The sequence below is a fragment of the Leopardus geoffroyi genome, chromosome E2, assembly GCF_018350155.1.
Source record: "Leopardus geoffroyi isolate Oge1 chromosome E2, O.geoffroyi_Oge1_pat1.0, whole genome shotgun sequence".
NCBI lineage: Eukaryota > Metazoa > Chordata > Mammalia > Carnivora > Felidae > Leopardus > Leopardus geoffroyi.
The window spans coordinates 43,292,738-43,311,551 of NC_059335.1; the positions used below are offsets into that span (position 1 = coordinate 43,292,738).

The 18,814-nt window shown below is 50.2% G+C and overlaps 1 protein-coding gene across 2 annotated transcripts in view; it reads right to left on the reverse strand.

Annotated features, from left to right (window-relative positions):
* Positions 1-732: 732 nt before the first annotated feature.
* Positions 733-18,814, reverse strand: part of RANBP10 (RAN binding protein 10) — a 65,090-nt gene continuing 47,008 nt past the window's right edge. For both annotated transcript variants that reach the window (XM_045443197.1, XM_045443198.1), the window contains 10 exons: positions 13,703-13,725; positions 11,543-11,727; positions 8,992-9,104; positions 7,442-7,550; positions 7,183-7,331; positions 6,785-6,989; positions 5,921-6,042; positions 5,281-5,426; positions 4,869-4,980; positions 733-4,416 (listed from right to left, as the gene is read on the reverse strand). In XM_045443197.1, the coding sequence (XP_045299153.1) occupies positions 4,286-4,416; positions 4,869-4,980; positions 5,281-5,426; positions 5,921-6,042; positions 6,785-6,989; positions 7,183-7,331; positions 7,442-7,550; positions 8,992-9,104; positions 11,543-11,727; positions 13,703-13,725 (1,295 nt within the window). In that variant the 3' untranslated portion in view covers positions 733-4,285. The remainder of the gene's footprint in view (positions 4,417-4,868; positions 4,981-5,280; positions 5,427-5,920; positions 6,043-6,784; positions 6,990-7,182; positions 7,332-7,441; positions 7,551-8,991; positions 9,105-11,542; positions 11,728-13,702; positions 13,726-18,814) is intronic.

The window sequence follows — 18,814 nt, forward strand, 5'->3', positions numbered from 1 at the left end:
CCCGACGCGGGGCTCGAACTCACGGACCGTGAGATCGTGACCTGGCTGAAGTCGGACGCTTAACCGACTGCGCCACCCAGGCGCCCCAGGACTTTTGTTCTTAATCTAACATTCCATTCTTCCCTCCACAGTAACTTTTCCCTAAGAGAGTTCTGTCGAGTAATAGTCTTATAAAATAACCGAGTGAAGCACGCATGTACTGTATTCCTCTCTGTCAAGCCTGCCCTATATGTGCTATAATCCCCTACCTCCGTGGGGTAGGATTAATCACATTTTAAGGGTGGGGAAACTGAAGCTGAAAAAAGTTAATTTTCCAGAGTTAGTAAACAGAACTAGGATTTGGAGTATGAGTGCTTTCTCCTCAAACTGCCTGGAAGCTAATTCAATAACCCTCAGAAGAGCTCTGACTACCCAGTGTTTGGGATTAGTGTATTTGGAGTCCATTAAAATCTTACCCTGTGGACAGGAGGACCTGTGGCCACCTTTTGGAAGCTGAATTTGCTCCTTGTTTGTCTTAGATGAAAGCTGTCTGGGGGGAGAAAGCTGAAGCCTAAGTTCCTATCCTCTTTGGGCTCTCGCAAACACCTGAAGTCTTGAAGGTTCCTGAAGGGTACCAGGGGCCTGGCAACCTAAGAGGTGGGCTGAGAAGGGGCCAAACTGTCAAAACAGACTGTGCCACACAAAGGGTACAAACCCCAATAAGACTCAAAACAGAGACTAGACACTCGTGACTGCTCATGGATGTATATTTTAATAAAAATAATTCTGTCAAAATACAACAGGAGTTTTTTCATTTCTCAAGTACAATTTAATAGGATGTTTTGTGTTAGAATTCTCTCTAAACCCTCCCACAAGTTTCATGCTAATGCCAAGTATCAACTCGCAAGGACAAAGGCAGAACCAGTGTGCACAATGTGGAGGACATCTGTTTCAGCTGTAGTTACTAATGGAGGAAAACCCTATGCAAAGAGGTGGCACCTGAGGCAGCCAGAGTCCATGAACTGGCCACAGGTCCGGTGCACGGGACTGGCAGTCAAGTGGGGGCTCTGCTGCCTGGCTGCCACATGCATGCATACCTGAGTTGTGAGCAACCAAAGGAACTTTCAGCGCTGACAATTCTCTGACTCATCATCTTTGTGCTTAAGGGGTAGGAAGGTGCTGGGTGGCTGGGCAGTCCCCACTTCCCCATCTCTTAGTGTCCCTGTTCTGGCAGCCTACCCCCCAGCCACAGACCCATGTGGGTGAGGATCAGAGGTTCTGGCTTTCTTTGCATCATCTGCCAGTGTCCGCTCTGGAAGGTAACATCTGGTGGCACAAGGGGAAAAGGTAAACAGGGAAGGATGCTCCCCCAGGGCTGGATGACCCAACAGAGCCAGGTCTTCTTCCTGTCCTCTTGGGTCAGGTCCAGCCCTTCACTGGGGCTCCTCCCAGGTGCCTTCCCCACTGTTGGCTCCCAGACAACAGGCTGGTAGGACTGGGTGTGCATAAGGGGCTCCTCTGGCTGGCAGGCAGCCCTGGACTATCAGCAAGATAGTGGACTCAAGCAGCTTGGTTTTGATCCTCTCCATGGCTTGTGGGGCAAAGGCTTATGTCCCAAAGGTAAGCTGTCCAATTGAGACAGAGAGCCCCTCTGGAGAGGAACAGAGTAAACAACTTGGACTCAGCTGAAACAGAGAGATAAGGCACAGAAAATGGGGAGATGGCCATGGGAACTGAACGCGAGCCAGGTGGACACTCAACCCCAAGCAGCACACAGCTGTCCCGGGCCCTCTTGGGCCCTCTCTCAGCTGCTCCACAATTCAAGCCCAGCCACCCATCCCCATCCCTGACACACCCCGGAAGATACCAGCTGCTTAGACACTGCTGGGGGCCTCACCAGCCTAAGCCTTTCACTCACCATTTGGCTTCAAGACTAAACAGTGTCGTACAGCCCATGGGGATGAGGTTAGTCCCAGCTCTGCCACTAACCTGCTCTGTGACTTTGGCTAAGTCATTTAATCTCCCAGGCCTGTTTCCTTATTAAACGAGAGGACTGGTGGAGTAGATGGTCTCTGAACCCCATTCCAGCTAAAAAAAGCCTCTGGTTTTAATGCCCAATCCTGCTCAGCTCTGATCATTTTAACACCTTGATGTTTTTAACCTCTGCATTTGGGAGCTAGCCATCCCCAGCCTCGCACAGGATGAGTTTCCCTTTACAGACATGACAACACCTCTCCAACAGGCCATGGTCTGTGGGGTGCCAGCCAAGGCCCTGGTGGGGACCAAGAAAAAGCAGCAGCTTCTAGGATCATGCCCCAAGGCAGAACTCGGGGAAAGCACAGGGCCAGGGCCCTTACCCCCATTACGAGCAGTTGGTCCAACTGAGTCACATTTCTTGTCCAGCTATGGGCGTGACAGGCAATGAATCTCAGGCTGTACCAACCATCCCTATGTCTGCTGCCAGAGAGCAGGAGCTTATCTAGCCTTTTCCCAGGCAGGGACTCAAAGTTCAATTTCTGGCCTTGCCCCTTGGCAAGGGCTACCTGTGCACTCCCTCTCACTATGAAGCAGGTAGGGAAAGCCCAGCCCCTCCTGGTGCTCCTCTGGGTAGGCCTCCTCCTTTTCTTCCTCCTGGGCAGTCAGTCCTCTCCACTGATGGCTTGCTCAAGTCCCAACAGTCATCTCAGCCCTTCCTCTCCTGATTCCCTGATGGCAGTACCGGGATTGTTTCTACCCCACCAGCTGTGAAGATCCATCTGAAACGGCTGGTGGGACATTTGTAGAGCCCATGAGGTCCCTTCCTCTGACCAACAAATACTCATAATAGTCTTTTCTAAGAGTGGCTGGGACCAAGCTGCAGGGAGCTGTCTGGCACAGCTGCAGTGAAGCCTGGCTTAGTAGGTCAAGAGTTCCATCCACTCCAGCAACTGGTGGCCCAAGTATCTGCCTCCACAAGGTCCTAGCTTCACAACAGAAAGCATGGATTCCATCAGAGCTGTGCAGAGATGGTGAAGATCCAGGCAGAAAGAAGGCAGTCCCTGTACTCAAGGGCGTCTGTCCTGGAATGGAGACATCCTCCCCGCAGCCTGACACACAGCAGCTCTCGAGTCAAAGGCAGGTAGTTTCCAGGCAATTAATTTAGAGTAAATGAATTATTTGGCCATCTTAACAAGGGAAAACAGGATGCTGAGTGGGGGGAGAAAGGGAGGGGCAAGGTAGGCAGTGAGAGGCAGGGTAGAACGGTAGATAGCGTGCTGGCCAAGGACCCTCTACTCCCTTGCTTTGCTGTGTAGCCCTGGGCCAACCAACTCATTCCTTCTCTGAAGCCTCAGCCCTATAGTTGTCCACCCAGCCCAACTCTCAGGGGCCTAGGGACCCACACCTTTCAGATGCTGCAAACCAGCTTAGCCTGACCTGCCCACTAAGTGGCCCCCCAAAGCCTACTGGGCTTCCAGGAGCTGCAGCTGGGCCTGTGGCTCAACAAAGGGGAAGCCTGAAATAAACAAATCACTTGGCTGAGGTGACAGAGATGATTCTTTTTTAATGAGTTGGTCTCAAATAAAAACATATGGTGTCCGGACAGCCTCACCCAAGAGGTGCTGGATCACTAACACTACGATAAATACTGTGTCTTTTTTTAATATATATATTTATATATATAATCTCATTTTTTTTTTTTTTTTTACTTATGAAAATAGTAAGCTATCACCAACTTGGATAGGCTTCATCACTAAATGAGCAGAAACCAGCTCAGCACAAGCTCTCCAGAGATAAATACTGGTGGCTCAGTCAGGAGGAAAAAAACAAAAAGATTTAAAAAACCCCAACCCCTCCTCAAAACAAAACCCCCCTTTCAAACTAGAAGGCGCTACATGAGAGTAACCAGCCAATACTGTGTCAGAGGCCGCTGCACGTGAAGACAGAGACTGAGGGCTGGCGGGGGCCGGGGGGGGGGGGGGGCGGGAAGGGAGGAAGGAAGAAAGGGAAGAGAAGAGAAGAAAGAGAAGAAAGGAAAGAGAAGAGAAAACAAGAAAAGAAAAGAAAAGAGAAGAGAGAAGAGAAGAGAAAAGAAAAGAAAAGAAAAGAAAAGAAAAGAAAAGAAAAGAAAAGAAAAGAAAAGAAAAGAAAAGAAAAGAAAAGAAAAGAAAAAAGAAAAAAGAAAACTAAACGGAGTTGGGGAGGCCAGGCAGGAGGAATGGACTCTGCCCATGGCTTCCAGGTCCCTGCGCCAGATGCCTATGGAGGGCAGGGCTGCTCCAGCCCTGGGGCTGAGGAAGGGCCAGGTGGGGCCAGCCAGCGTTGTCAGCTAGTGCAAGTAATCGTCGACTCTGGCAAAGGAGCAAGATCCCAGGCCCGCTCTGGCCATGAGCCGTAGACATTCAGATGCCTGACCCAGGGCGAGCATCAGAGGGGGCTGCTTTGGCAGGTTCTGAGACTCTGTGAAGGAGAGACAGGCCTGGTAAATGCTCTGCCCAGGAACTGGGCTCAGGTCAAAGTTCCCTTGGAAGCACAAAGTAGGGGCAGTGGACAGAATCTCTTAGAACATGGTGTTCACATATCTCTGTGTGAGTATGTCCCAGCCACCAGCCCATGGCCATGCAGCCATGCTAGGAACCTGAGGACCTTAACTTTCTTTAGAGCAATGTGTTGGCCCAGGCCTATAGACACAGGCCAGAGTCTATCATGATCTAGCCAGCCAATTCAGCTGGGCAGAGAGAGGTCAAGATTTAGGTTCAGCCATGGAAGCCCAAGTCCTGTGGGCTACCAGAGAGTGCCTGGGCAGAGCACACTGCCCTAATTTGGACAAATACCAGCAATCCCCAGGGAGAGAGGGAGGAGCCACCCTAGGCATTCATGGACCAGCTTCTGTTTTTGTTAGATCTGCTTACCTAAAATGGCGCTGTTGAGGGCAGCACACACAGGCTCCCTCTGGATGGGGTCAAGCTGCTGGCCAACTGGGCAGCTCCAGGGATCTGAGTATGCCAGCAGGCTAAATGCATCCTAAGGGACAGGACATTCTTGAGAGGACTGTGGCACACGCCACACACATACACACCTCCATGACTCCAGGGGCATACAGAGTCCTGCATGGTGCCCTGTGAGCATAGGGTCAGAAAGGACTGTGCCTTCCCCAGAGCCTAGAGAGAGTAGCATACACCCCCAAAGTCCTGCTTCCCATTGTGGACTTCACTAGAACCCGCTCTGTCCTGCTGCTGCTGCCCCCACAGCCCTCCCAGAGTCACCCTGCTCCCTCCCCCACAATGGAGGCCTGCTCTGTATGAAGGTCAGGTTGTTCTATACCTGCAGCATCTCTGTGTGGGCCAAATTCTTGCCATACTCCCGGCCCAGCTGCTCACTCAGTGCTTGCAACTCGCGACCAAACAGGATAATCCTTTCTGTGGCAGCCTGGTTGCCCCCACAGAGCTGCCGCCGAGGATGCCCATCATCTGCACCCAGAGCCCAGCACAGAACAAATCAGGAAGAGTAAGGAGAGAAGGGGAGAACTGGGGTGGGGACCCCAAAAGGAACATGGCGAGAAGGACTTTGGGGAGACTGCCAGAGGCAAGTTAGGGCTGGGAAGAACAGGTGGATCATCTGTAGCTAAGGTGCTTTTAGTCCACCAAGCACATCGTCTAGGGGTCTGGACTTAGAACCTTTCCCTTCTCCCACCCCGTACAGATGCACGGGTGTTCATAAGAGTGCCCACCCTCACCAACTGCCTCTAGCCTCAGACACAGGGGCCCTGATCTTGGCAGCAGGCCAGGGGCCTTCCCGTTTCAACCACCCATTCATGATCGGCTAAGGCGGCAGTGGACCAGGTCTGGTTAGAGTTTCTCAGGCTGTCAAAGCCTGCCCTTCCCAATCCCTTCCTGGGGGACAGAAGACATCTGGATAGAGCCATTACCACCCAGGGATCACCATGCTGAGCCATCATTCTTACCCATGCTGGACTCATCTGTCTGCAGGTCCTCATGCTTGTAGGCGCCATTGACAATGTGTGTGGACACACTCTCCAGCACACCATTGGGGTAATGCTCTGCTTCCATCTCCATCTCACTGTCACTGTGGAGAAGAGTTGAGGTGGGAGTTGGCCAGAGGGATGTGGCTGGAGCAACCTGGTTGGGCTTCCATTCAGGCTTTAGCCACAGATTGCTGTGGGTAAACCAAAGGACCCTAGGAGCATGAAAGGCTTCCCAGGCTCCAACACTCGGACCCTAGTGTGACACCAGCTATCCCCAGGGGCCTGTCATCTGATTCTCACTCTTGTCTCAAAGCTGCCTCTGCGGCTCTCCCCTTCCTGGACTTCCTCTGAGTTGGTGCACCCCTTCTATACATTCCTCCCCTACCCCCCAGTGACCAGAGACCCCTGATAAGAATCTCTAGGTGTCAAACCCAGGTCAAACCTGAGGCATGCCTGGGGGGCTGCTGAAAGTCACCTGTAGTCTATAGCCTAATACCTCTGCTGCCCAACCTATCTGACCTCAAGCCCCACCCAGCAAAAGCTTCTTTAGTGTAGACCCTAGGGGTTCTGCCAGGTCTGCTCCCAGGAGGCCACATTCTCAGCCTGGCAGTACCAGTGCCTCTGGAAAAAGTCAGGGCCAAGGAAAGTGGCAGCTGGATCATGGGTAGGGCCAGAAGCTGGAGCCAATGCCTGGTCTCGCAGGTCAGCAGCCACTACTCCAGGCACAGACCTGGGATGAAGGTGGGGGTGAGAGACAGGGGGTGGCACTTAAAGGACAGGCTTCAGTGAGCCCAGCTGGTGCAGAGCAGAAAGCAGGAGGAAGAAGCAGAGCAGGACAGGCACCTGGTCTCCTGGTTACTGGTGCTGCTGTGGGGCTGGGACTTGGTGGAATCTGTTGAGTTGGACTCGGAGTAATTGACGGAGGATGGGGATGAGGAGGACGAGGAGGATGAGGAGGAGGAGGAGGAGCTGGGTGCAGGGTATTTACTGTGGTTCTGTTTGCTCTTCGTGGATGCGACGCCATTGCTGCAGCTGGGACTGTCTGCTCCTAGAAACCAGGGGGTAGTCAGAAGAAGAGGGGCAGTTTGCCATCAAATGGGGTCTCAGGAATAACCACAGTGGTCCCATTTCCCTTCCCCCAAATCCAGCAGCGAGCCCTGAGCCCAGCCCAGGGAAGGGCATATGGGTGGCCTTTCTTCTCCACACCAGTTCTTCCCCGAGCCCTCTGGAGAGTGGCTGACCTGTGTTGTGCATGTGGGAACTACTAGGGCCGTGTCGGGGGCTGAGGCTGGGGGAGCCAGGGTAGCTGTCCTGGGACTTGGGGCTTCGGGAGCTCAAGCTGCGGACCTCACTGTCAGTCCCATTCACCATCTCCACAAATTGTCGGCACCTGCAGAGGGAGCAGAGCGGCAATGCTCTGGGCTTGGTCTGGGCTATATGTTCCGACCACCAGCTGGGAGGGACTGGGCTATGGGGCAGCTGGTGGTGCCCAAAACTTACTTGAGCATGAAGAGCAGGTTAGGGTTATGCTCCAGCAGTCCTGGATAGAAGCGTTGTGTGGTCTCAATGGCCTCACCCACACGGCCCTCCAGCACCAGCTTCTGGATCTCTGCAGAGAGCAAAAGCATGGCAGCGAGTGAGGGGCTGTAGAGCTCCTTCATAGTCACATGCCTACAATACTACCAGCCCCGAGCATGGACTAGCCAATGGTCAGGTGGGCCAGCTCAGAGTAGCATGATGGTTGAGATGCTCACAGAAGAGGCTGAAGAAAGAAACTGGCCTCCCAGCCCCAAAATAGACCCTGGTTTCTGTCAAGTGTCGGGAGTCTTCAAAGAATAACAGGGGAAAACAAGTGGGACTCAGTGCAGAGGCAGGAGAGCAAATTTGGAGGCTTGCTCCTGTGGAGGTCAGTTTGCCAGGGACCTGGGCATGGGGAAGGGCTCTGGCTGTGGGAACATGATCTGGGGTTGGGCACCCAGGCAGCTTGGTGGCCCTAGGGGCTCCTCTTCAGATAGACTTCTCTCCTGTCAGGCTTCACAGGGGGTGGCAAAGGGAGCACAATGGTTTCTGGGCCAGGACCCAAGTCTTGGCAGTCTTCAGGGGCTGCAGAATGCTCCCTGCTGGGAGAGGAGGTCATCCTCCTCACACTGGCATCTCTGACGTTGACACCTTTCAGGCCATCAGCATCTTGCTCTTGCTCTGGGGCCTGGTGCATCTTGCTGGGAGCGACTTCTGGGTCTGAGGCTCTCATTCGTAGATCCCAAGTCTGGGATCCCTTTCCGTCTGTCTGGCTGGGCGTAGCTTCTCTGGGAGACACAGACACATGCACATACACAGAGACGACAGGCTCAGAGAGACGCAAGCAGGCACACACAGACACACATCCACACACACCCATTCTCCCTCACTCTCCTCTCCTCTTTCTATCTCCTTACTGGGCTCTGTTTCCTCTTTCCCAACACCCTCCTTCCACAAAAGAGCCCCAAACACACAGTATGCAGGCCAGTATGTACACTGGGAAAGTTTCCTTTGACTCCTTCCTTCGGTTGTCTGCAAAAGGCAGGACCAGAGGTGGGAGCAGAGAGAGGTGCCACCGCAGCAGCCACTGAGAACCAGCCTTCACCCTGTCTGACTACTTCAGTCCTTTTTCTGGCCAGGAACAAGCAGAACTACTAAAGCTGAGTAAATGGGAAAGGCAGGACATTGGTCTGGTAAGATGCAAACACACTCTTCCAAAAGACCATGAACAGGAGGCTGAGTAGAGGCCAGGATTTGGGGGAAGGAAACAAGCATGGAGGAGTGGGATCCAGCCATGCCAGGCCCCAGCCTGTGCTGGGCCATCAGAGTGTGTAGTGAAGAGGCTGCACTGAGACATTCATTCCCATGCTGCTGGGCTGGGGCTGTGGGCTAGTCTCCTGGTGGTAAGGACCAGAGCTGAATGGACTCCTGACAGGTTACCGAAGGCTGGCATGAGCCAGAGAGCAGAGTTAGGGATAGGTGAGGGAGGGAGGGAGGGAGGGAGGGAGAGAGGAAAGGAGAATCAACCTTACTTTGTCTGTTCTTTATGGATGCTTGTTCTTCCTGAATCGGGGTTTCAGTCATTCGGGCAAAAGCTGTGGCCGTGGCACAATACCCATGATGCACCAGGTAAGATGAGACCATGCTAGAAGAAAGGAAATGCTCAAGGTGACACTTTAGAACTGCATTTCTCACTGACCACCTGAAGGGACAAACTATCTCCCTGTCTGGGCTCCCTTACACACATCATGGAGGTCCAACCTCCACAGAATAAGAATAAAGAGGCTGAAACAAAATGAAAACTTCCCCCAGTGCTCATGCAGTCAGGCTGGAGAAGGGCTGGTCACCAGAGCTGTCCTGGTAGCTTGGAGGAGGGGATGCAGTTTCTCTGCAATATGCTGCCCACAAGTGGGCAAATATGATAACAAAAATACACACACAGGCACATACCATCTCCTTACAGAAACAGGTGCCTCCTGTGAACTGCAGCAAGCCCAGAGCTGGCTGATAGGCTCTCTGAGGGCTTCCTGGAATGGCAGCTGGCCAATCAGCCCGGGAGCTGCCCAGACAGAGACGATGTGTGCCATGTGCGTACCCTCTGTAGACACAGAAACTCCTCTGCAGGCTGCCCCGTGTGCCCAGCATAAGCACTGCAGCTCACCCAGTGAACTTAGCCCTCAGGAGTGCTGGCTCTAGCGGGTGATGGGAAGCTACCCATGACCCAAATTATTCCACAATATGCCACAAGTCAGGGGCTCAGGAAGCCAAGATATAGGCATTGATGCAGCCAACAGGAACACAATTTTTGGGAAATGGCCTGGAGAAGCCCAACACCCAGTAGCCATTTAATCCCACCACAGCTGGCTGAGTGGTGGCACATGTGCGTATATGTGTATGCACACACGCAGAGCAGAAGGATGAGCCCTCATATCTGATGTGTACGGAAGTGAATACCTTGGTGTAAATATGTGTCTGATGTCCTTATTGTAATTGCCAAACACAAATGTGAAAGGCACAGAAGTTCAGGTGTGTGTCCCCTCATGTTTTAAAGGGTAAATGAGATGATACATATAAAGTGCCCAGCACAAAGAAGTCAATGAAATAAACCTCCTAAATAATAATTATAATAACTATATTATTATTATTATTATTATTATTATAAACACAAGAGCAAACATTTTTGACAAAACATGGTTCAGATGAATGGTCCACATGCACATCAGATGCCACTAATATGATGGTCCAGTGACTCAATAATTGGTCCAGTGACTCAATAATTCCACTTCTTGAAAGGACACCAAGAAAGTAATCTTAAATATGAAAAACTCTTTACCTACAAAAATGTTGCCTATACAAGCAAAAGAGAGGAAATAACCTGAACCACCAAGGAGCTCACCAAGCTCACCAAGGAGCTTGTGGTAAATTTGTCTCCAAGATAATACAGCCATTAACAATGTTCATAAAATGAAGTCGTATGAAATCACAGGATACAGCTTATATGTAGGTCGTGGCAAACACTCCATATGAACACCCACCGGCACACATATACACACATATAAACAAACACACTGTAAGCTGAGACTATCATTCCCTCCCCCAAATAGCTGGAGCAGCTCCACCTCTCCCCTTGCCTGTCCCAGCAAGCCTGTGTCAGGGACTGGCATATACTGGCTAGTCCTCCAAGGAAGGGCTTCTCAATAGTTCTGAGGGCTGAAAACAAGACCGTGCTGCTCCTTCTGAGAAGGGTCTGGCCACATAGCCCCTGCCTCAGCCCTCCCCTATAACCTGCCTCAACATTAATCCTTTAAGAAAGGAAGACTGCACAAAGAGCCCAGTGTGCAACCCAGCCCCACCTGAGAGACTCTGCTACCTGGGTGCCTCTGTGGGACAATAACCAGGGCTAGCGGAAGCCCAGACCTTCCCTGATCACCCTTGGGAGCCAAGCTAATAAGCTAACCCACCTCCTGGAAGAGAAGGTACTGGTTACTGCCTCACTCAGGCCTGCAGCTGGCAAGTAGAAGGGAGACCCAAACCTCACCTCCCTTGGGATGCAGCAAGACTGGTTTCCAGGACAGTTTAGCAATTAATCATCCAAGAGCCAGATAGGCTGGCCTCAGGATGATTCTCTTCCCACCACTACTGCCAGGAATGTGTGGAACTTAGCTAGATGATGACCCTGAGAGGTGATCTCAGGCAAGAGTCACAGCATGATGGATATTCCCTATGGTGGAAAAAAGTCCACAAATGAAGAGACCACAGGGCATCCTAGTACATCCTCTGCAAAATAACGTGGGGAAGGAAAACAGCTCTGCTGGTGATACTATATGGCAGAGCCTTCCAATCCAGTTGAGGGGGCAAAGGTTTAGTTAGGAACAGATCTGGAGAACTGAGCAGAAGCTGTCCATTCACTAAGAGGGAAGCAAGAGAGCAGCAGGCAGAGTCACCCTGGGAGTGCTTTCCAGAAGGAACAGCTACCCACTAGAGTTCATAGGTGTAGTTTGAAGCAGTACAGGGGCCTATAGGAGGAGAATGAGGCCCTTGGGATGGGCCAGGGCTGGGTAAGGGTGGGAGTGGGGCACTCACTTCTGCAGCACCGCCTGCCACTCTCCAAGCCGGGCACTGATGGGGAAGCAATGGACAGTGCCTTGGACCTTGGCACGCCACTCCCGCATGTAGTCCTCAATGTCAAACAGGAAGGGCTGCTGCCCAAAGTTGGCGTCCACAATCTCCCCAGGTGTCTGCAGGCCTACGGTGGGGTAGAGGTTGGCCTGAGGAGGAGAATGAAATGTCAGTTGGGCCCTGAGTGCAAAGGGGCAGCAGGACCTCGCCTTACCTCTGGTGCAGAGAGGGAAGGCGCTGGCTCCTGCAGGCCACTACTCCGGCTTTGAGAGAATTGCAGTAAGGCTGGAGGAGGCAGGGCTAAGCCACATTCTGCCCACCTGCCTACCAGAGACACTGTTCCCCAAAGCTTCAGGAGAGAAAGCAAAAGAAAATCAAGCCAGGCTCGAAGTGGAGTCTCCTGCCCTGCATCAGAGGTTATGGTGTCCCCAAAGCCCAAGGTCCCCCTTTGGGGCTCATCCAGGACACATGGGAGGAAGGCCAGGCTCCACAACCCTGCAGGTGTACCCATGAAGATCTGCTACATGGGCGGATAATGGCTCCTTTCAGAATGATCTAAGACCAAGGATCCCTTTGCCACAAAAAAAAGGAGTATATGACAGGGCAGGAAGGTATATGGGAGACAGGAAAGGAAGGCGGGGAGGAGGAGAGCATGGCAAAAGGGGGTAGGTGGTTTGGACCCCCAGACGCTGGCAAAGGGTAAAGAGAGGCCACTGCCCTTCCTGTCAAAGGCTCACTAAGAGGAGGATCTTCTGGCCAGTGAGGTTTGGTCATGTCCCTCTGTGGGTGTGGGGCTCCCTGTTTTCCATTATACGCTGCCATGGCCAGTTTTTGCCAGATCACTCCCTCACTCAGTGCTTCCTGTGGCTCCCCATTGCTAGTCAAGTGTCTCGCCAGCCTCCTCCTCATTGTCACTGGGCCCCAGTCCTCTCTCCCACCTTCCATCCTCTGGCCATTTGTCTGTCATTCCTCAGTATCACGTGCTTTACTTTACTGAACACTGGGTTTACTGAATACTGGGTTCAGCCCACCACAATCTTGAATCCTAAGATCTCTAGCTTCCTTCCTTCCTTTCCCCTCCCAACCTCCATGCCATAGGCAAAGCCCACCCTCTCCAGCAAATCTTACCTATCAATGCCCTCAGTGACGCCCCCTACCTTGAAGCAGCCATACACTTTCTAGCACCTGATGACTGCCCACATTCATAGCTCTAAAACTAGACCATTCCCTAGCCAAGGTCAGAATTCTCCTGTCTGTTCTCTTTGCCTGAGACCACAGCCCCTCTCTGGTGCTTCCAGGTAAGGAGAGAAGGATTCTGATCTACAGATAAGAGTTTCTAACAGGATCTTGGGAGCTGTAGTCTGGGCTTCAGAAGGCCTTGCAGATACAAGGGCATTGCTAGGGCATCACAGGGGTGCTCAGGATCCCAAGGCTACCACTGGAGTCAGCAAACCTCTCCTCCTTCCAGAACCCAGCCAGGGTACACAGAGCCAGTCCAGACTCCCAGAAGTCTGGGTGGAGGCCTTGCATGTGACAAGGCCTGTGATGACTCATTAATAATGAAGGACTAGGGTGCAAGAGATGGGGATGAGTCCTGAACTCAGCCAACAAGAAACCTCACCCTTTTCTAAGAAAAGAAAACCTGAAAAAGCTCACCTCTCTGGTTTGGGTGAACCTTGTACAGTAGCAGGCCTAGTCCCCTAGGGTAGTGGCCTTCCTCAGGGATCTCTGATGAGTAGGCACTGGGACTGGGCTCCAAGACAGTTCAAGAACAATTCTCTATACACCCCAGTCCACTGGCTGTAAGCCACACAGAACTGGCCCAGACTAGCTAAACCATGGAGCCACCCTCATCTCCACCCATGCCATCCCCCCAGCTGCCTTTGGAAATGCCACAAATCACTGTCATCTGCTAAAAGTCATGGAGGAAGACCAGGCCTTGCTGCTGGAGAGAGAGGAAGGCCAAGAGGTACCCCTACTGGTACTCTCAAGCTGACAGCATAGCATACATCCCTGTTTGGGGAAAGAGCCAGACTCCACACCCTGTACTTGCAGGTTCCACCATACTCCAACCCAGTTAGCCCCAAAGAGCCCAGAGGGAGAAGACCCAATAATAGTACTCACCGGGAGGTCTGTGAAGGCTATACCTGCAAAGGGAAAGAACAGAAATCAGGCTACTTGGTCTCCTACCCCTCTGTGCGACCACAGAGGGTCCATCACGATGGCTGGGGAGGGGCTGGTCACCACATCTCCCTATGATGGAGGCCAAGCATGTGCTAGGGCCTGGTAGGTTTAGACCTTGGCCTTCCATTTGCTGGGTCTGACTGGAAGTAAAGTCAAATACTTGAATATTCACCCACAGTTCTTCCACCCTCTCAGGGAAAGCCCACTAGGAAGGACTAAACTCAAATGATCTACCCTAAGTCCTCTTCAAGTCTGATCCTTCTTTTGATCCAACATGTATTTATGGAGACTTACTGTGTATGCCAAGCCCTTTTCCATCCATCATCTCATCTGATCTGCATAACAGCTCTGGGGAGCAGGCTTTCTTATCCCCATTTTACAAATGAGGAAAGTAAGCCTCAGAGGTTGAAAGATTTCCCAACAGTCATAAAGCTAGCTGAAGTGTTTGGCCTGGACTCATTCCTAGTCTAACACTCCAACATCCTAAGTTGACAGAGACAGCTGACAGAGACAGCTCTAGGTGGAGACAGGGAGGGTGGCAGCTGCCGATCTCCATCCCACACCCATCCAGAGTCTCCAGAGGTTTCAAGTTGACAAATGACCTGTGTACCCTCTGAACCCTTCTGCAAAGAGAAGGGGCTGTTCCCAGGTACCTCAGCCTTGAGTTGGAAGTGAGAATGGAGGGACGTGGGATCTCAAATAAACGAGCAGAGCAGGAACCTCAGAATATCCACCAGAATACTCATGTTCTTTAGAGTGACAAATGACTCACGGCCAAAGGAGACTCTTCCAAGGACTCACAGCCCTCCCATTTTTAGAAAATTTCTTATGTCTTCTAGAAGCTCCTGAGCTTTTGGACTGAGAAGTTTCTAAACCACTCCTTAGAGGTCCCAGTCTGCTCCCCTAACTCCTACCCAGAAGAGAAACCAAAACCCAGCAAGATAGAAGAACAGGTGAGGGTTTGATAATAGGTCTCCTAGTAAACCTGGGGTCAGAATCCTGACAGCCAACCAGTGTATACCATGCGCTTCCACTGAGCTGGGCCCTGGGCTCACTGCCCTACAAGGAACCATTTAATCCTCAGAACAACCTTGGAAGGTGTATACCATCTCTAACACTAGTTTACAGATTAAAAAACCAAGGTGCAGAGAAACTGTTTACATTCTTTGCCAGGTTATTATGCTCCTTAGGGAGGGAAGCTCATAAATTCCATGATCTACCTGCCTGAGGCCACTTCTCAGGCCCACATGCAGAGTGGCAGTCACAGAGCTGGCAGAATGGAATCTGTAAGCCCCTGTGCACCCATGAGAAGACCTCATGTCCACCCTCCAGGTCTGCACAGGAGCTGCCTTTGTGGATCTCAGCGTGGTCAGGCTGCTGCTGCTGCTACACTCCAGTTCAGGGAGAAGGCCTACAGACCCTGGAAGGAGGTCGAGGCTCCATCAGTTATTTGCAGTGTGACCCTGATCATTTACCCCATCTTTCTGAGCCCATCTGAAAAAAGGAGGGAACATTAATCCTAACACTTAAAGAAAGAAAGGAGAAACTGAGATACTCGGTGAAAGCTGCTTCAAAAACTATGAGGTCTTGGTACAAGCTGGCTGCAATTGTGCCACAGGGTAAGGCGATTGCCACATTTCTGGGCAGGGGATGACCTACCCTTGCTTGCCCAGATCTACCTCACAATGGCACTCAGGAAGGACAAGGCCTTGAGGTGCTTCCAGGAAAATGAGGAAAGAGGCCACTCCACCCCCTATTGCACTGGACAAGGGCAACCCTGCTCCCCCAGCCTTGCAGATCTCTGGGAGCCTGTGCAAGGCCAATGTAGTGGCAAGATCTGGGGAAAAGGTCAGGCAAAGATCCAGGATGCAAACAGAACATTCAAACTTGCTGATAAGAAGTGCTCTGAACCAAAGAGTCATAGGTCAGGGGTCAGTGAGGCTGAGGGTATAAAGCCTATAAGCACACAGAACTGTATAAAAATGCAAGTTCATGGACCACTTGTAGGTGAGACATCAGTTTCCTGTCTCCATTCATTTGCTCATTCATCCTTCTATCAAGTATCTGCTGAGACCTCCCAGGAGCCAGGCCCTGAAAGTGCTACTGGCTCCACGCAACTAATAATTACACAGGCAACTGACCATTGACACAAAGGGCAAGTGCTATGACAGAGGAACGATGGAGCAAAGCAAAGGAGTGGGGAGGCCAGAGGCAGGAAACATAATTCTGCTTCTCTAAAGGGGAAAGGGTTAGGGTTCTGAGGTTAAGAGCAGTGACTCATTCCAGGTGAGGCTCTGAAGCACAATACTGATAAGCTGGCTTGTGGAAAAGAAACAAGGTCATTAAAAGATTCACCAAGTTGGGAAAACTGGATGGCAACACATAGAAGAATGAAACTGGGCCACTCTCTTACACCATAGACAAAAATAAGTGCAAAAATGGATGAAAGACCCAAATGTGAGACAGGAAACCATCAAAATCCTAGAGGAGAACACAGGGAGCAACCTCTTTGACCTCGGTTTGAGCAACTTCTTTTTAGATATATTACCGAAGGCAAGGGAAACCAAAGCAAACATGAACTATTGGGACTTGATCAAGATAAAACGCTTCTGGGCATCTGAGTGACTCAGTTGGTTGAGCATATGACTCTTGATTTCAGCTCAGGTCATGATCCTGGGGTCTTGGGACTGAGCCCCAAGCAGGGCTTCATGCTGAACATGAAGCCTGCTTAAGATTCCCTCCGCCCCGCCCCACCCCGCTCACACATGTATGTGCACACACTTTCTCTTTCTCTCTGGAAAAAAAAAAAAAAAAGATAAAAAGCTTCTGCACAGCAAAGGAAACAGTCAACAAAACTAAAAAGCAGCCTACAGAATGGTAGAAGATACCTGCAAACGATATATCCAATAAAGATTTAGTATCCAAAATGTGTAAAAAACTTATCAAACTCAAAACCCAAAAAACAACCCAGGGGTGCCTGGGTGGCTCAATCAGTTAAGCATCCGACTTCAGCTCAGGTCACAGTCTCACAGTTTGTGAGATCAAGCCCCGCATCAGACTCTGTACTGACAGCGCACAGCCTGCTTTGGATCCTCTATCTCCCTCTCTCTGCCTCTCTCTCTCAAAAATAAACAAACATTAAAAAAAAAAAAAATTAACTCACGGGAATGTAAGCTGGTGTAGCCACTCGGAAAACAGTATGGAGGTTCCTCAAAAAACTAAAAATAGAACTAGCCTACGACCCAGCAATTGTACTACTAGTATTTATCCAAAGGATACAGGTGTGCTGTTTCGAAGGGACACATGCACCCCCATGTTTATAACAGCACTATCAACAACAGCCAAAGTATGGAAAGAGCCCAAATGTCCAACAATGGATGAATGGATAAAGAAAATGTGGTACATATATACAATGAAGTATTACTCGGCAATCAAAAAGAATGAAATCTTGCTATTTGCCCTACATGGATAGAACTGGAGGGTATTATGCTAAGTGAAATTAGTCAGAGAAAGACAAATATCATATGACTTCACTCATATGAGGACTTTAAGAGACAAAACAGACGAACATAGGGGCGCCTGGGTGGCTCAGTCGGTTAAGCGTCCAACTTCAGCTCAGGTCATGATCTCGCGGTATGTGAGTTCGAGCCCCACGTCGGGGTCTGTGCTGACTGCTCAGAGCCTGGAGCCTGTTTCAGATTCTGTGTCTCCCTCTCTCTCTGATCCTCCCCCGTTCATGCTCTGTCTCTCTCTGTCTCAAAAATAAATAAACATTAAAAAAAAAAAAAACAGACAAACATAAGGGAAGGGAAACAAAAATAATATAAAAACAGGGAGGGGGACAAAACAGAAGAGACTCTTAAATATAGAGAACAAACAGAAGGTTACTGGAGGGATTGTGGCAGGGGGGATGGGCTAAATGGGGAAGGGGCATTAAGGAATCTACTCCTGAAATCACTGTTGCACTATAGGCTAACTAATTTGTATGTAAATTGAAAAAAAATAAAATTAATAAAAAAAAATTAACTCGGTTAAGAAATGGGCAGAAGACATGAATAGACACTTTTCCAAAGAACACATTCAGATGGCTAACAGACACATGAAAAGATGCTCAACATCACTTATCATCAGGGAAATACAAATCAAAACCATGATGAGACACCACCTCACACCTGTCAGAACGGCTAAAATTAACAACACAAGAAACAACAGTTATTGGTGACTTTTTAAAATTATTTTTATATTATTTTTTTTAATGTTTATTTTTGAGAGAGAGAGAGCAGGAGAGGGGCAGAGAGAGAGGGACACAGAGAATCCAAAGTAGGCTCCAGGTTCTGAGCTGTCAGCACAGAGTCCAACGTGGGGCTTGAACTCATGAGCTGTGAGACCATTACCTGAGCTGAAGTTGGATGCTTAACTGACTGAGCCACCCAGGTGCCCTCATTTTTATTATTATGATCTTTGAGAGAGAGAGAGTATAAGAGAGCAGGGGAGAGGGACAGAGAGAGAATCCCAAACAAGCTCTGTACTGTCAGTATGGAGCCCGATGCAGGGCTTGAATTCACAAACCACAAGCTCATGACCTGAGCCAAAGTTGGACACTCAACTGACTGAGCCATTCAGTCACCCCACAATACAAGAAACAACAAGTGTTGGCAAAGATATGGAGAAAGGAGAACCCTCTTGCACTGCTGATGGGAATGCAAACTGGTGCAACCACTCTGGAGAACAGTATGAAGGTTCCTCAGAAAACTAACAGTAGAACTATCCTACAACCCAGCAACTGCACTATTAAGTATTTACCCAAATGATACAAAAATACAGAGTCAAAGGGGTACATGCACCCCTATGTTTATAGCAGCATTATCAACAATAGCCAAACTATGGAGAGAGCCCAAATGTCCATCAACTGATGATTGCATAAAGATGTGGTATATATACAGCAGAATATTACTCAACCATCAAAAAAAAAAAAAAAAAAAAAAAAAGAAATCTTACCATTTGCAACAACATGGATGCAGCTAGAATGTACTCTGCTAAGTGAAACAAATT